The sequence below is a fragment of the Cetorhinus maximus genome, chromosome 1 (genome assembly GCF_964194155.1).
Source record: "Cetorhinus maximus chromosome 1, sCetMax3.hap1.1, whole genome shotgun sequence".
In the NCBI taxonomy this organism is placed as follows: Eukaryota; Metazoa; Chordata; class Chondrichthyes; order Lamniformes; family Cetorhinidae; genus Cetorhinus; species Cetorhinus maximus.
The window spans coordinates 12,884,089-12,898,941 of record NC_135879.1 but is presented as its reverse complement, the minus strand read 5'-3'; the positions used below and the strand labels follow the sequence as shown (position 1 = coordinate 12,898,941).

At 45.9% G+C, this 14,853-nt stretch overlaps 1 protein-coding gene across 2 annotated transcripts in view; it reads left to right on the top strand.

The window, feature by feature from the left end:
- The window catches only part of LOC144680941 (uncharacterized), a 91,258-nt gene that overhangs the window by 37,202 nt on the left and 39,203 nt on the right, over positions 1 to 14,853 (top strand). The window contains exon 2 of one of the 2 annotated variants that reach the window (XM_078542556.1): positions 2,211 to 2,357. The exons of the other annotated variant lie outside the window; for it this stretch is intronic. Coding sequence (XP_078398682.1) covers positions 2,211 to 2,357 — 147 coding nt within the window. The remainder of the gene's footprint in view (positions 1 to 2,210; positions 2,358 to 14,853) is intronic. 2 annotated transcript variants of the gene reach the window in all.

The window sequence follows — 14,853 nt, the reverse complement described above, 5'->3', positions numbered from 1 at the left end:
TAACCTGAGCTACAGCTTGTTTCAGCTGTATCACTCTTACCTCTGAGACATCAAGTCTTGGAAGTAGTCTAGGTTGATACATCATAGGTCTGAGGGAGTGCTGCATTGCCATAGGTGCAATCTTTTGGATGAAAACATAAACCAAGGTTCTGCCTGTCTACTCAGGTGGACATAAGAGATCCAATAGCACTATTAGTGTCAGCCCTGGCTCAGTCATAACCATCTCATCCTCGTACTGAGGGAGTGCTGTTCTGTTGGAGGTGCTGCCTTTTGGATGAAACATTAAACTGAAGCCCTGTCTGACATCTCTGGTGGCCATAAAATATCCCATACCATGAGTGGAAGAAGAGCAGGATGATCTCCCAGTGATAGTATTGAGCCCTCAACCAACACTTCCAAAAAGCAGTAAAACTGACCATTTAACTCTCTGCTGTTTTGTGGGATCTCGCTGTGCGCAACTTCGCTGGCCCATTTGTACCTTACAGCACTGAATTCACTTCAGAAATACTTCATTAACCATAAAGTGCTTTGGAGTGTCCTTGGGTAGTGAAAGGTGATATATAAATGCAAATTCTATTGGAAGGAGTGCTAAGGAATTCACTCATTGTCCTAATCAACTATTATCCCTGAGCCATCATCTCTAAAAATACAGACTAGCTGGCTGTTTACCTCTTTGTGATCATAGTTCAACAATTTTAATATCATGGAATACTCCATATAATTGAAAGAGCTTTTTTTTCGTGTTTTCCTCCAGGGTCTTTGTCTTCGGGGGCAGAATTTTGCCCTTGGCGTGGGGGCTTGGCAGGGGCGGGCAGGGGTGATCGGGCTCAGAAGGCAATTGCCCGCTGGCAGGCCAATTAAGGCCCACCCAGCGTGAAACACGAGCCTGTGCGGGCAGGGGGAGGAGTGTGAGCAGGGCGAGTGCCACCTTGGCACATGTGCGCGCGAGTGCACGCCACAGAACCTCCCTGAGGCAGAGAGCTCCCTCGGGGAGGTGAAGAAACGTGAAAAAATATAATTACAAAAATAAAAATGCAATGAAACATGTCCCCTCCTGTGGCTCTGTCGCGTGAGCAGGGACATGTTATTCATGAAAAAAATTAAGTTTTTATTTGATTTTTATTTGCTTTTGGAAACCTAATCCTGCCCATGGATGAGGTTTCCAAAAAAGGCCTTTTTGCCTGCCAGCCGTGAGGTTGAATGGGCAGTGAAAAATTTATTTTAATTAACTTTTTAATAGCCTTAATAGGCTTTTTAATTGTCAGCGGGCACACTGCTGACTCCGCCGCACGCCCGCCAACCAAAATATCGCGCGTCATTTTGCGCTCGGTCAGGTCGGGCGTGTGCCTGCCTGTCAAGCTTAAAATTTTACCCAGGATTTAACACCTCTCCTGAGGAGAGGAAATTGAGCTTTTTCTAAATATATCCCTTAAGCTTTGTTTCTTGATTATACTGGGCCCTCTGCTTTTCAGCATTTCCACAGTTTGTATACGTTTCTCTGAGTCTGCACCCACATTTAACCATCCGAGCACAGTGAGCATCAATAGTAAAAAGGCTCACATAATCAAGCGCAGAACAATTGAACACCACAGTTGCTATGGGTTAAACAAGTTGTTGTGGAAATTGGTTACTGGACAGAAAATGGGGGTAAAAAGGACTCATTTCAGAGGCAATGCCCAATACCCAACCAGGGCTTGCACTGCGGGTTAATATTCCTAAAGGCAGCTTTGCAGGCCTGTCTGTCAGCCAACTAAAATGGACGTTAGACCTCAACATGTGTAAATGATGGGTCGAATGGCTGTTTTAGGCCCCTTGCAAAATGTTTCAGATGAGCAGAAGCCAGCCTGCTCTACTCAGTATTCTTCAGGGGTGACCAACAAAAGACAAGGAGCTTTTAAAGTTTTTATGCATACGTGTGGAAGTAGAGCCCCCCACCCCCCACCACTCTCCACACCCGTCTCTGATTTCACAGTTGTCTGGAACGCCGCACGCTCCATTGGCACTCCAATGCCTCATTCCAGGACTTAACTTGGGGTTGTTAGCCCAGATAGTCTCAGTAAAATACACAAGCCGCCTGTGGAGATCACACACAAAATAAATGTTAATGAGGCCAGAGGACAAACTGTGGGACAGCGCAGCCTGGTTGTGGGCCTATAAAAGAACCATAGCAAGCTTCTATCCTACTGACAATAAGATTTTCCTTTGTGCAGGGTTGTACCAGACATTGACTTCTAATGGTCCACTGAACCAGGGAGCGCTTCAGCTTCTTCTGCAGGATCTCTACCCCAGTGAGACTTCAGAGTCCATCGCCCAACTTTCCCAGCTTTTACTGAGAGAAATTGATGAGAAGTTCCAAGGTAAGGTGACGTCCTTTTCCACAGTAACAGCGCAGCGCCAAAGCTGAACTGGCAACATTTCACCGGGGAAAAGCAACTGAGGTTAATCGTGGTGCAAGGGCGATGCCAGTGATCTCACATTATCAGTCACATTCTCTAGGGAGTGAAGTTGAACGCAGTCCAAGCCACTTTTGATTGTCACCAAGGGTCAAGTGAAATCACTGAGCTATCAATCTGCCTCACAGAAAACGTCAGCTTGCGTCAAAACAAACCCAGAATTTACTGGCGTCGTAGTCGAGTTAAAAAGAAAACCCGTCAAGGCTAAGATTGTGAAATAAAGAGGAAATACGCTGGAAATGCACATCCGGGAAATCAGCGCCTTGGAGAAAAACAGGTTCTTGTTTAGAATGTGGCTATTGCGGAGGTGGTGGCGAGGTGGTATTGTCACTGCACTGGTAATCCAGAGATCCAGAGGCAGAGCTTCTCTCTCGCCAGGCAGGCGTGTGCCCGAACCGCACGCGAGTAAAACAGTGCGCGATGATGTCGGGCGAGCATCCAGACGTCATCGCGCACTCTCGCGATATTTCGCTCGGCAGGCGGGCGCACTGCTGCCCCTTGTGCCCGCCTGCCAATAACTAAGAGGGCTATTAAGACCCTTAATCAATTCATTAAATCAGATTTTTACTGCCCTCCCAACCGTTCAGTTGGCGGGCGGGCGAAAAGGCCAAGCGGCCTTTGGGTTTTTTTTATGGAATCCCATCCGCAGGCGGGATGAGGTTTCCAACATGAATTAAAAATAAAATAATAATGTTTAAATCTCATTTAAAACATGTCCCTGCTCATGTGACAGAGTCACATAAGGGGACATGGTCACTTATTTTTTTAAATCTTTATTTGCACTGTTCTAAATCTTCAGGTCCCTGTGCCTTCAGGGAGCTTTCACCCGCGTACATGCACACACTTCTGCGCTTGCCTTCCTCCCGCCCCCACCCCGGCAGCGCTCAGCATTGCAGGGCGCGATTCGCGCTGACTGGCTGTTAATAAGCCAGCCAGTGTGAAATCATGGGCGGCGCCCGATCACGGGCGGTGGTCAGTTTCGCGACAGCTCCTGGGCCCGTCCACCCAATGGGGGCAAAATTCAGCCCCAGGGGTGATGCTCTGGGGACCCAGGTTTGAACCCCACTGTGCAGACGGGGGAATTTGAATTCAATAAAAATCTAGAACTAGAAGTCTAATGATGAAGTACAATGTCATTAAAAAAGACCGGTCTGGTTCACTAATGTCCTTTAGGGATGGAAATCTGCTGTCCTTCCCTGGCCTGGCCTACATGTGACTCCAGACCCACATCAATGTGGTTGACTCTTAAATGCCCTCTGAACAAGAGCAGTTGGGGATTGGCAATAAATGCTGGCCTAGCCAGTGACGCCCCCATCCCACGAACAAATACAAAAATAAATTTATAATTATTTTGAAGCTCTTGGGCCTTGGGCTCTGGAATTCCCTCCCCAAGCCTCCCTGCCTCTCCATGTTTTCCCCCTTCTCTTCACTCCCTAAAACCTACCTCTGTCACCAGGCTTTTGGTTACCTGTGGAATGAATCCTATGTGGCTGGGTGCCAAATGTTTTTTGACAACACTCCTGTGAGGCGCGGATTGCTGAAAATGTCATTGCGAGGGAGAGTGACAAAGTGAGTTTAGCACATCAGCAGCCTTTGAAGTCAATGTGCAAAGGCAAGTCAATAGAACTGAGATACAAATCAGCCATCATCTAGCTGAATGGAGGTGGCACAGGTTTGAAAGGCTAAATGGCCTAGTCCTAATGTCTTATCTATTGGCTAGCACAACAGAGGACAGGCCAGGGCATAAAAATAATGGTTTCAAAATTCCACAGGATACAACCCGAACGGTTGTGCCAGAGTTTACAGAGTCAGTGCAGAGGGCACCTACCCTTTCGGCATCAAGCCAGCAACCACAAGCACTAATTTAACAACCTCCAGCTGCATGCACCTGGAAACTGGGCCATCCATCCACCAAACAACTGGGTTGATCTGGGACATTGATCCAGAACATGGAGTCCAAGGCACCTTTATGGAGACTGATAGGTTTTATCTTCCTTGGCATCTTAGCTTCTGGCAGATCCTTGACAAGGCCAGGGTCAGTTTAAGGGTTGTTCTCATCGCATCCCACCCCATCCACCTCTTCCTCTCACGCCAGATCAGAAACTAGTAGAAAACTGAGATTATTCTCATTGGTACAATGAATGTTAATAGAGTTGTTCATAATTGTATGGAGCTTTAGTGAATTAAGTAAGGAGTAACTGTTGCCAGTGGTGCGAGGGTCAGCAACTGGAGAGCACAGTTTTAAGATAATTGGAAAAAGAACGAAAAGATGAGATGAGGAAGAATTTCCTTTATGCAGTGAGTTGTGTTCTGAAATGCACTGCCTGAAAGGGTGGTGAAAGCACTTTCAATAGTAACTTATAGAAGGAGATTGGATTTTTACTTGAGAAGGAAACACTTGCAGGGATAAGGTGAAAGGACAGGGGGGAATAATTGGATAGAGCTTTCAAACAGCTGGCACAGGCATGAAGGACCGAATGGCCTCCTTCAAAGCTATGAAAAGTCAGAAACCCAATGTGATCCAGTCGACTCCTTGGGCTGAGTTTTCACTCCCGAGTCAAGAGTGCAGAGTCAGGAAAATCCCCGATTCTACAAACGCGGCTCAGGAGAGGTTGCCCCAAGTCTTTGGATTTTCATTCTGGGGTTAGTTGGGGTGGTGGGTGGGGGGAGGGGGGTGGGTGCGGGGAGGAATGGTTGCTGACTGAATTCAGGCCCACTGACCCCAGAAAGAATTCGGAGACAACCACAAGGGCAGCCGGGAGTGGAGGTGGGCTGTTTAAAAGGCCCGCCTCGGTGATCTGAGACATTGTCCCAGTTACAATAAAAACAATAAAACAATAAATAGCCCTCCAACCCTTAAACCTCACACCCCCTCAGCCCCCCATGCCTCGTCCATGCCAACTCATGCCACCTCATGCCCCCACCCATCCCCATGGCACTCATATTCCCCATGCCAACCCATTCCCTCTACCCATCCCATGGGCCCCCCTATCCTCCATGCAAATGTTTTTGCCCCATTCATCCCCATGGCTCTTTATAGCCCCTATGCCAACTTAGTGCCAACTCAAGTCAACCCATGCCAACCGTCCACCCTCCACCCTTTGTCCTTACACCCTCCATGCTATCTTACCCAATACCCACCTTAAGCTGTCTCAGGAGTCATGGTGTTTATTGCAGGCTTCACTATATTTAAAAAAAACTCTCATTGATAACATTTAAATCCCTTCAAGCACTTAATCCTTGCTGAATACAAACATTTGTATTCCCACAAAGCCCCACATCAAAGACAGTTAATCTCGTTATAACCAGTTGGATATGTCATTAAACTGTGAATTTACACTTCCCCCAATAATGATAATGATAGATTATGGAAACAGCCAAGCAGCACTAATACTAGAATGATATCCCTCAGATTTATGTCAATAAACAGTGAAATAGCAAGCACCATTTTTTTTCAGCTGCAGGCTGGATGTTTTTTTGTTTCAAAACTTTAAAGAGCCTGGGGATTTAGATGACTTGACAACTTTATATTTCCATGGAGCTTACCCACTTTTTATGCACATGCATGTCTAATTTTAACAATCCCAAAGGGGTACCTTATCTCTCCAAATAACTCCGGAAACTTTAGACCTTTTCCTCAAATATCTAAAGCATATGAGCTGTGTTTTGGAAATCCCAGGAATGAAAATTGGATCTGTTTAAGGGCAGCTGCACTTTTGTATGTGCAGCTGCCTCCATGAACCACAGGTGTGCAAAGTACAACCCGACCCCTTCCCCGCCCGGTAAAATGGTGAGTGCCAGGTACTCGGGATTAAGGCTTCCAGAATCAGGGCTCTGGCACCATATTGGCAAATACACAGAGTCCTTCCATCCCCAAGAGAATTCATGCCCTTGTTTCCTTGGCAGTTTCATCAACCACAATAGCAACTAAGGGCAGAATCGTCCCAGATTTGCATTAAGAGTGGTAGCGGGCAGGTAAAACATTGTTTCACCCATCGGCCGCAATGGCAGATTTTCACGCCATATCATCCCAAACCCTCTGGAGGTCCCCAGCATCACAGATGCCAGTCTTCAGCCAATCCGATACACTCCACGTGATATGAAGAAACGGCTGAAGGCACTGGATACTGCAAAGGCTATGGGCTCTGACAATATTCCAGCAATAGTGCTGAAGACTTGTGCTCCAGAGCTTGCCGCACCCCTAGCCAAGCTGTTCCAGTACAGCTACAACACTGGCATCTACCCAGCTATGTGGAAAATTGCCAAGGTATGTCCTGTACACAAAAAGCAGGACAAATCCAACCCAGCCAATTACCACTCCATGATCCTACTCTTGATTACCAGTAAAGTAATGGAAGGCATCATCAACAGCGCTATCAAGTGGCACTTGCTTCGCAATAACCTGCTCACTGACACCCAATTTGGTTCCACCAGGGCCATTCAGCTCCTGACCTTATTACAGCCTTGGTTCAAACATGGACAAAAGAGCTGAACTGCAGCGGTGAGGTGAGAGTGACTGCCCTTGACATCAAGGCCACATTTGACCAAGTGTGGCATCAAGGAGCCCTAGCAAAACTGAAGTCAATGGGAATCAGGGGGAAATCTCTTCACTGGTTGGAGTCATACCTAACACAAAGGAAGATGTTTGTGGTTGCCGGAGGTCAGGCATCTCAGCTCCAGGACATCACTGCAGAAGTTCCTCAGCCCAACCATCTTCAGCTACTTCATCAATAACCTTCCTTCCATCATAAGATCAGAAGTGGGAATGTTTGCTGAATATTGCACAATGTTCAGCACCATTCACAACTCCTCAGATACTGAAGCAGTCCATATCCAAATGCAACAAGACCTAGACAACATCCAGGCTTGGGCTGACAAGTGGCAAGTAACATTCGCACCACACAAGTGCCAGGCAATGAACATCTCCAACAAGAGAGAATCTAACCATCGCCCCTTGATGTTCCATGGCATTACCATCACTGAATCCCCCACTATCAACATCCTGGGGGTTACCATTGACCAGACTCTGAACTGAACTAGCCATATAAATACTGTGGCTACAAGAACAGGTCAGAGGCTAAGAATCCTGCGGCGAGTAACTCACCTACTGACTCCCCAAAGCCTGTCCACCATCTACAAGGCACAAGTCAGGAGTGTGATGGAATACTCCCCACTTGCCTCGATAAGTGCAGCTCCAACAATACGCAAGGAGCTTGACATGGTCCAGGACAAAGCAGCCCGCTTGATTGGCACCACATCCACAAACATTCACTCCCTCCACCACTAACGCATGGTAGCAGCAGTGTGTACCATCTACAAGATACACTGCAGGAATTCACCAAGGCTCCTTCAACAGCACCTTCCAAACCCATGACCACTACCATCTAGAAGGACAAAGGCAGCAGATATATTGGAGCACCTCCAACTGGAAGTTCCTCTCCAAGTCATTCACCATCCTGACTTGGAAATATATCGGCGTTCCTTCACTGTCGCTGGGTCAAAATCCTGGAACTCCCTCCCTAACAGCACTGTGGATGTACCTACATCATGTGGACTGCAGTGGTTCAAGAAGGCAGCTCACCACCACCTTCCCAAGGGCAATTAGGGATGGGCAATAAATTCTGGCCCAGCCAGTGAAGCCCACATCCCATGAATGAATAAAAAACAAGGTCTGCATTTCCGGGAAATGCCGTTTCGATGGCAGGCAGAGTCTCACTCGCCCATCACACCATCACCTCGCCGCTTCATCAAGCTGGGCGACATATTTAAAGTCCAGCCACATGTGCACATCTCATTGCTTCCAGCCCACGACTACTGCAGGGAAAAAGAAAGGCAAAAAGACTGCAGCCTCCAGGTTTAGTGACGGGTCACTGTGGAATGTGGAGGCCTGCCACGATGTCCTCCCACCCACATATGGCTGATCTGGTAGGTAGATACTGCCGTGAGTACCCCTAAAAGTGATGTGGTGCTGTCTATGAAGCCTGGTGCTGATGACTGCGAGTGCTGACTGAAGCAAGGTAGGCAAACAAACCTTGGAGGCCTGAGCAAAGTGTAGTCCGCCAGGAGCACGTCGCTTGTGCGCTGTTGTGAAACACATCGGCAGGTTTTCCCACTGACGTGGGCAATCAAGCCAGGGCAGGGGGACGATTCCGGCCGGCCTTATAATGATATGCTGATGTATCACAATGAGGTTCCCGATGCCCAATGGCGGAGAATGTGGCCCGCCATCGGCGGGCTGAGCGGACGATCGCAATCTGGTTTCACGCCGTCGTGAAACCAATCGCACCATATTGTCCACTCATGCCACCGAACACACCCGATGCGGGTGGGCACAGAAAATCCCAGTCTAAGTCCCAGATTTTTGCTCCCAGGTTGTGAACGCAGAGACGGGACATTTCCCTGCTGTGCTAACCCGATCGGGAAAAATAGGCCCGGAAGTTGGAATTTTTGTTCCAGTGTGGCGGACTAGACAAGAAGTCAGGCCCACTACCCCCAGAACAAGTACAGAGGATGCCGGGTGCAGAAGCAGCCTGGGCTGAAGGCCTGCCTCTGCGCTCCAGAACTTTTTGAATTTATTTTCAAAAATGGACAAAACAAAAAACATCCCTCCAGCCCTCACCCCTCACATCCCACACACTCCCATGGCCCATTCATGCCACCTCATGCCCCCCACACACCACTGATGGCCCCTCATAACCCATATGCCACACTCTGACCCTCTACCCACCCCGTGGCCCTTTATAGCCCCGATGCCAACTTAGTGCCAATTTGTGCCAAACCAACCACCTCCCGCCCCCCACCGACCACGCTTTGCCCTTACCCACTATATGCCAACTCATCTAGTATTCACCACGGGAAAATCCCAGGAGCCATTCTGACCTGAAATAAAGCTATAAATTTATTAACGATGTCACATTTTTAAAAGCATCCTCATTGATAAAAAAAAACATTTAATACATTGAAATTCCTTCAACTAATCTCTTATGAAAACATACATTTCTATTCTATGACCACTTGGAGTTGTCAATCAAACTACTCACTTAACAGGCACCCCACTGTGATAATATTAGGTTGTAAAATCAGTTTTGCAGCACAACTCCTATAATGGTAACCCTCAGGCTCATATCAACAGACAGAGTGACATATCAAGCACTGATGTTTTTTTTTAAACTCCACATTTTTTTTCAGTTGCAGGCTGGATGATTTTTTGTTTCAAAACTTTAAAGGGCCTGGGGATTTAGATGACTTGACAGCTTTATATTTCCATGGAGCTTACCCACTTTTTATGCACATTCATGTCTAATTTTAACAATCCCAAAGGGGTACCTTATCTCTCCAGATAACTCCGGAAGCTTTAGCCCTTTTCCTCAAATATCTAAAGCATATGAGCTGTGTTTTGGAAATCCCAGGAATGAAAATTGGATCTGTTTCAGGGCAGCTGCACTTTTGTATGTGCAGCTGCCTCCATGAACCACAGGTGTGCAAAGTACAACCCGACCCCTTCCCTGCCCGGTAAAATGGTGAGTGCCAGGTACTCGGGATTGAGACTTCCAGAATCAGGGCTCTGGCACCATATTGGCTAATGCGCAGAGTCCTTCCATCCCCAAGAGAATTCACGCCCTTGTTTCCTTGGCAGTTTCGCCCTGAGGCTGTGCCCTCGGGTCCTAGTCTCTCCTACTAATGGAAACATCTTCCCCATGTCCACTCTATCCAGCCCTTTCAGTATTCTGTAAGTTTCAATCAGATCCCCCCTCATCCTTCTAAAACGCCATCGAGTATAGACCCAGAGTCCTCAAACATTCCTTATATGTTAAGCCTTTCATTCCTGGGATCATTCTCGTGAACCTCCTCTGGACCCTCTCCAGGGCCAGAACATCCTTCCTGAGATACAGGGCCCAAAATTCCTCACAATATTCTAAATGTGGTCTGACCAGAGCCTTATTAAAGCCTCAGCAGCTCATCCCTGCTTTTATATTCTAGTCCTCTCGAAATAAATGCCAACATTGCATTTGCCTTCCTAACTACCGACTCAACCTGCAAGTTAACCTTAAGAGAGTCCTGGACTCGGACTCCCAAGTCCCTTTGCACTCCAGATTTCTGAATTCTCTCCCCATATAGAGAACTATAATTGTCTACATTCACTTTCTTCAAAAAAATATGGCCAAGCGACAATATGTATTTACATACCACCTTCAATGTGGCAAATGTCCCAAGGAGACTTAGCCAACAACATTTAATAATAAGCCACATTAGGAGATATTGGGGAAGATTGTCAAAAGTTTAGTCAAAATAGCAGCTTTGAAAGAGCTTCTTAAAGGAGGAGAGAGGATAGAGAGGCAGAGAGGTTTAGGAAGGGAATTCCAGAGTTTACAGCCTTTGCAGCTAAAGGCACAGCCTCCAAGAGTGCAGTGATTAAAATCAGGGATGATCAAAAGGCCAGAACTAGAGGTGTGCAGATATCTTGAAAGATTATAGGGCTTAAGAATGTTAAAGCTAGGGAGGGGTGAGGCCATGGAAGGATTGAAAACAAGGATAAGAATTGTCAAGTTGAGGCGAAGTTGGACCAGGAGTCAATGTGAGTCAGCAAGTACAGGTGTGGCAGGTAAGCAGGACTTGCGTGAGTTGGGATGCAGGCAGAAAAATCTTGGATGAGCTGAATTTTATGGAAAACTGGAAGGCTGGCCTAGAGAGTATAGTCAAGCCTAGAAGTAACAAAGACATGGATGAGGGCTTCAGCAGCTGATGAGCTGAAGCGATGTTATGGAGGTAGAAGTAGGCAGTCCTGGTAATGGAACAAATATGATTATATTCTAATATTCAGTACTAAAATAAACATGAAAGTTGCTCTTAAGTCAACAGACATCCTAGTTATAGCCACTTGTCACTTAATTACTAATTACACACACAATAATAAATTAAACAAGGAATTTTGTTCTAAACACCTCTAATTTCTTATCCTTAAACAAACTTCTTCCATAATTCGAGTAGCTCAAATATCTCAATGTTGAACTACAAATCAGATGGTTGGACAGAGGCGTCTGACAGTGACTTTGGTAGAAGATTTCCGATATGTTCTCACCTGCATACCTGGATGGTCTACAACGAACAACAAGTTCTAAATTAAATCTTGTGAATACTCACTTTCTTTTTCCCGAAAGAATTCAAAAAATAATTTGTTTAATTCCGCCTGCCCTAATTATTGAGCTTACCCAATGTGATCTGTTTGAATCATATCACCTGATTAACTGATCTTACAGATGAGTCTCTGGCCTAAACTAAATGCAAAATGATATTCAGAAAGGAAAAATGGAAAGGGGGGAGTAGTATACAGCGAGATCAGAAGAATAAGCCTGTAGTTTAATTTTCTATCGTGAGTTTCTGTAAATAAAGCTTACTCTAGCCTCTCATTGATGGTTCCTAGTTTTGCTAATAGCCTAAACAGCCTTCCATTTTGCACGTCCTTCATCAGATCATCGGCCGATTGGTTGTGGAAAGTCTAAAGCCTATAACTCTTTCGAGTTATCAACAGATCGCATGTAACTCTTTCGAGTACATTCACAGTTCTTGGTTTCCGGGAGTGGGACATGAACCCACAACCTTCTGATTCAAAGGCGACGGTGCTATGAACTGAGCCACAGCTGACACCTCAGCCTATAGGTGGACACCGCAAGCTGCCTCTCCACTCATTTAACGACGCCAATTAAACTAAATTAGGAAAAAGGAAGGACAAAATAAGATGCAGCCCCTTAAAGGGACACTGCAAACAGAAAGTCAAACATAAGCTCCCTCCCCAGGGACACCCAGGTGCGAACGTAATTGCTCAAGATACTTAAACAACCAATACCCTCCACCTGTTTACCCCTAACAATACAATCAACATAGTATTAGCACGGGGCTCAGGTTAACATCTCTTCCAAAAGACAGTGCCTCTGGTAGAGAAGCACTCCCTCAGTAGCGTCCCGAAGCATTGGCCTAAATTACGCGCCACGTGTTGAAGCTGGGTTTGAACCAACAACTGTCTGACTCAGAGTTAAGAGTGCCAGCACTGAGCCAAAGCTAGCACTTAGCTTTGCTAGTGCCTAATAGAAGTTTAAAATATCAACACCACCTTTGTGACTTTGGTCTGCTGTCGGAAACAGATGGTGAGCAGAAGCCAGGTGCTTTCCCACAGGGAGAGAAATTGAAGGAGAAGTGATCCTAGCCTGATCTTCCCTATCTCCTAGCAGTCGGGTCAAAAATCTGCAAGGGCAAACTGCTAGGAGTCCAGGTCAAAGAATGATGCAGGTAAGACGAAAGGAGAAAACATTTAAACAGCAACTTAAAAAAAATTTTTTTTAAATGAGAGGGAAATCGTTCATTAAAAAATATACAGATACGGCAATCATTCATTGTACTTGCTTGAGTTAGAATGCTTGATGTTTCACTTGAATGTATAGGCTGGAAATTTCAGCCAGGAGAACCAATTAGGCAATTACGCCCCAGGCAATATTTAAAATTAATTCCCAGAAATTCATGGGATGTGGAGTTTTCCAATATGGATTTGTGTGTGTGACAGGAATACTAAGAGGTGAAGTCTCTGCTCAGTGACTCACTCCCCAGCCCTCAGAAGTGACTCAAAAAATTTGAGAAACGCATTTTCTTTCATCTTTCCAAACTAATGCGAAATGATGACTTTTTTTAACAAATTGGAATGATTAAACACAAGAACTCATTCATCTTTAAGACAGAGATGAGGAAAATCTTTTTCTCTCAGAGGGCCATTAGAGTGTGGAATTCCTCTTCCCCAGAAAGTTGTGGAGTCTGGGTCTTTAACTTTATTCAAGGCTGAGTTAGGTAGATTTTTACTAGTAAAGGGAGTCAGGGGTAGTGGGGGGTCAGACAGGAAAGTGGAGTGGAGACCACAATCAGATCAGCCATGGGCCGAATGGCCTACTCCTGCTCCTAAATCCTTTGTTCCTATTATATGTTTTCTGGTTTGTGATATAATCCTGACTTTCACTGTAATTATAGGTCATTTTAGTTTTACCCAGAATAGACATCTTCCATGAATATTGGGCTAAACAAAAATGGATATCAGGCTCAACCGGTCTGAATAAATGTCAATCCATTCTAATGAGCCCAATTATTACATCCAGCGTCTTTGTCAGGGATGACTGAAGGCCATGTTGATGAGGCTGGAGTGATGTCTCCAAACCTCAAGCCTCAATTCCCTGGGCCTCTGCCTGGCCCAGTTAATCCACAGTGAGCGTTGGTATTTGGAACCACTCTCTTCCATGTGGCAGATCAGGGAGCCAAGAGGAGCAGGCAGTGAGGCCTAGAGACAGGAAAAAAAGGAAATGCCCTTTACTCCCATCCCCTTTTGGCTGTCTAGATTTTGAGTCCTTGGGCCATTGTGTTTAGATGGGAGCCATTGGCCATTGCCTCCTTTGTAGGCTGGGAAAAGTAGGCAGGCCTAGTCCCTGTGGTACCTCAAGCCTGGTGTAGCAACCTGCGCTTGCAAATACAGGCTGAGCCAGATTAGGTATATCCTATTCATTTGGGAAGTGGTGGTGAGGAGACGGGTGAGGTTGAGGGTGGGAAAAGAGTATCAGTCCCAAAGACCTGTGTAGTTCAACCAAGATTAGTATTTTGTTCTTGCCAACGGACAATCTGGCCTTTAATTAGTTGTTACCTACACTTATGAGTAGTTACTTCAGAGCTCACCTGCACTCTATATAGAATATATATAAACTTAGAGTAAATCTCTAGACAAAAATGCAGACCTCCATTTGCAAAATAAAGATTTTCTATATAACAGAGGATATCTCTTATCACTTGCTGGCATACCTACACTAAATAGAGGATAACTACTACTAACTACAATCAGTAGAGGAAGCAGGGAAGAACTTGAATGGGCTAAATGGTCTTTCCTTCTCCCAACTTTTCCTACACTTTGGGGGTGAACTCTCCATGGGCTTCTCCTGTTCTGGGTGTAAACCAGGGCTCTCACCAAAGTTCCTGCAGCAGAGTGCAAGACACCCCCCAACCTGGTAATGTGCCCACTCCATAGAGAGGGTAGCTCAACTGAAGCGAAGACAAATCTGTCTTCCGGAATTGTGCCATCACTGCACTTCCCACTATACTGTTTGTACCTTAGGAACATAGGAGCAGGAGAAGGCCATTCAGCCCATCGAGCCTGCCATGCCATTCAGTACGATCATGGCTAATCGAACCCTTCAATGCCTTCTACCCAACCTATCCCTATAACCCTTTACGTTATTGTTAATCAGAAATCTATCAATCTCTACCTTAAACACACTCAATGACTGAGCTTCCACGGCCCTCTGGGGTAGAGAATTCCAAAGATTCTCAACCCTCTGAGTAAAGAAATTTCTCCTCATCTCAGTCCTAAGATGCCCAC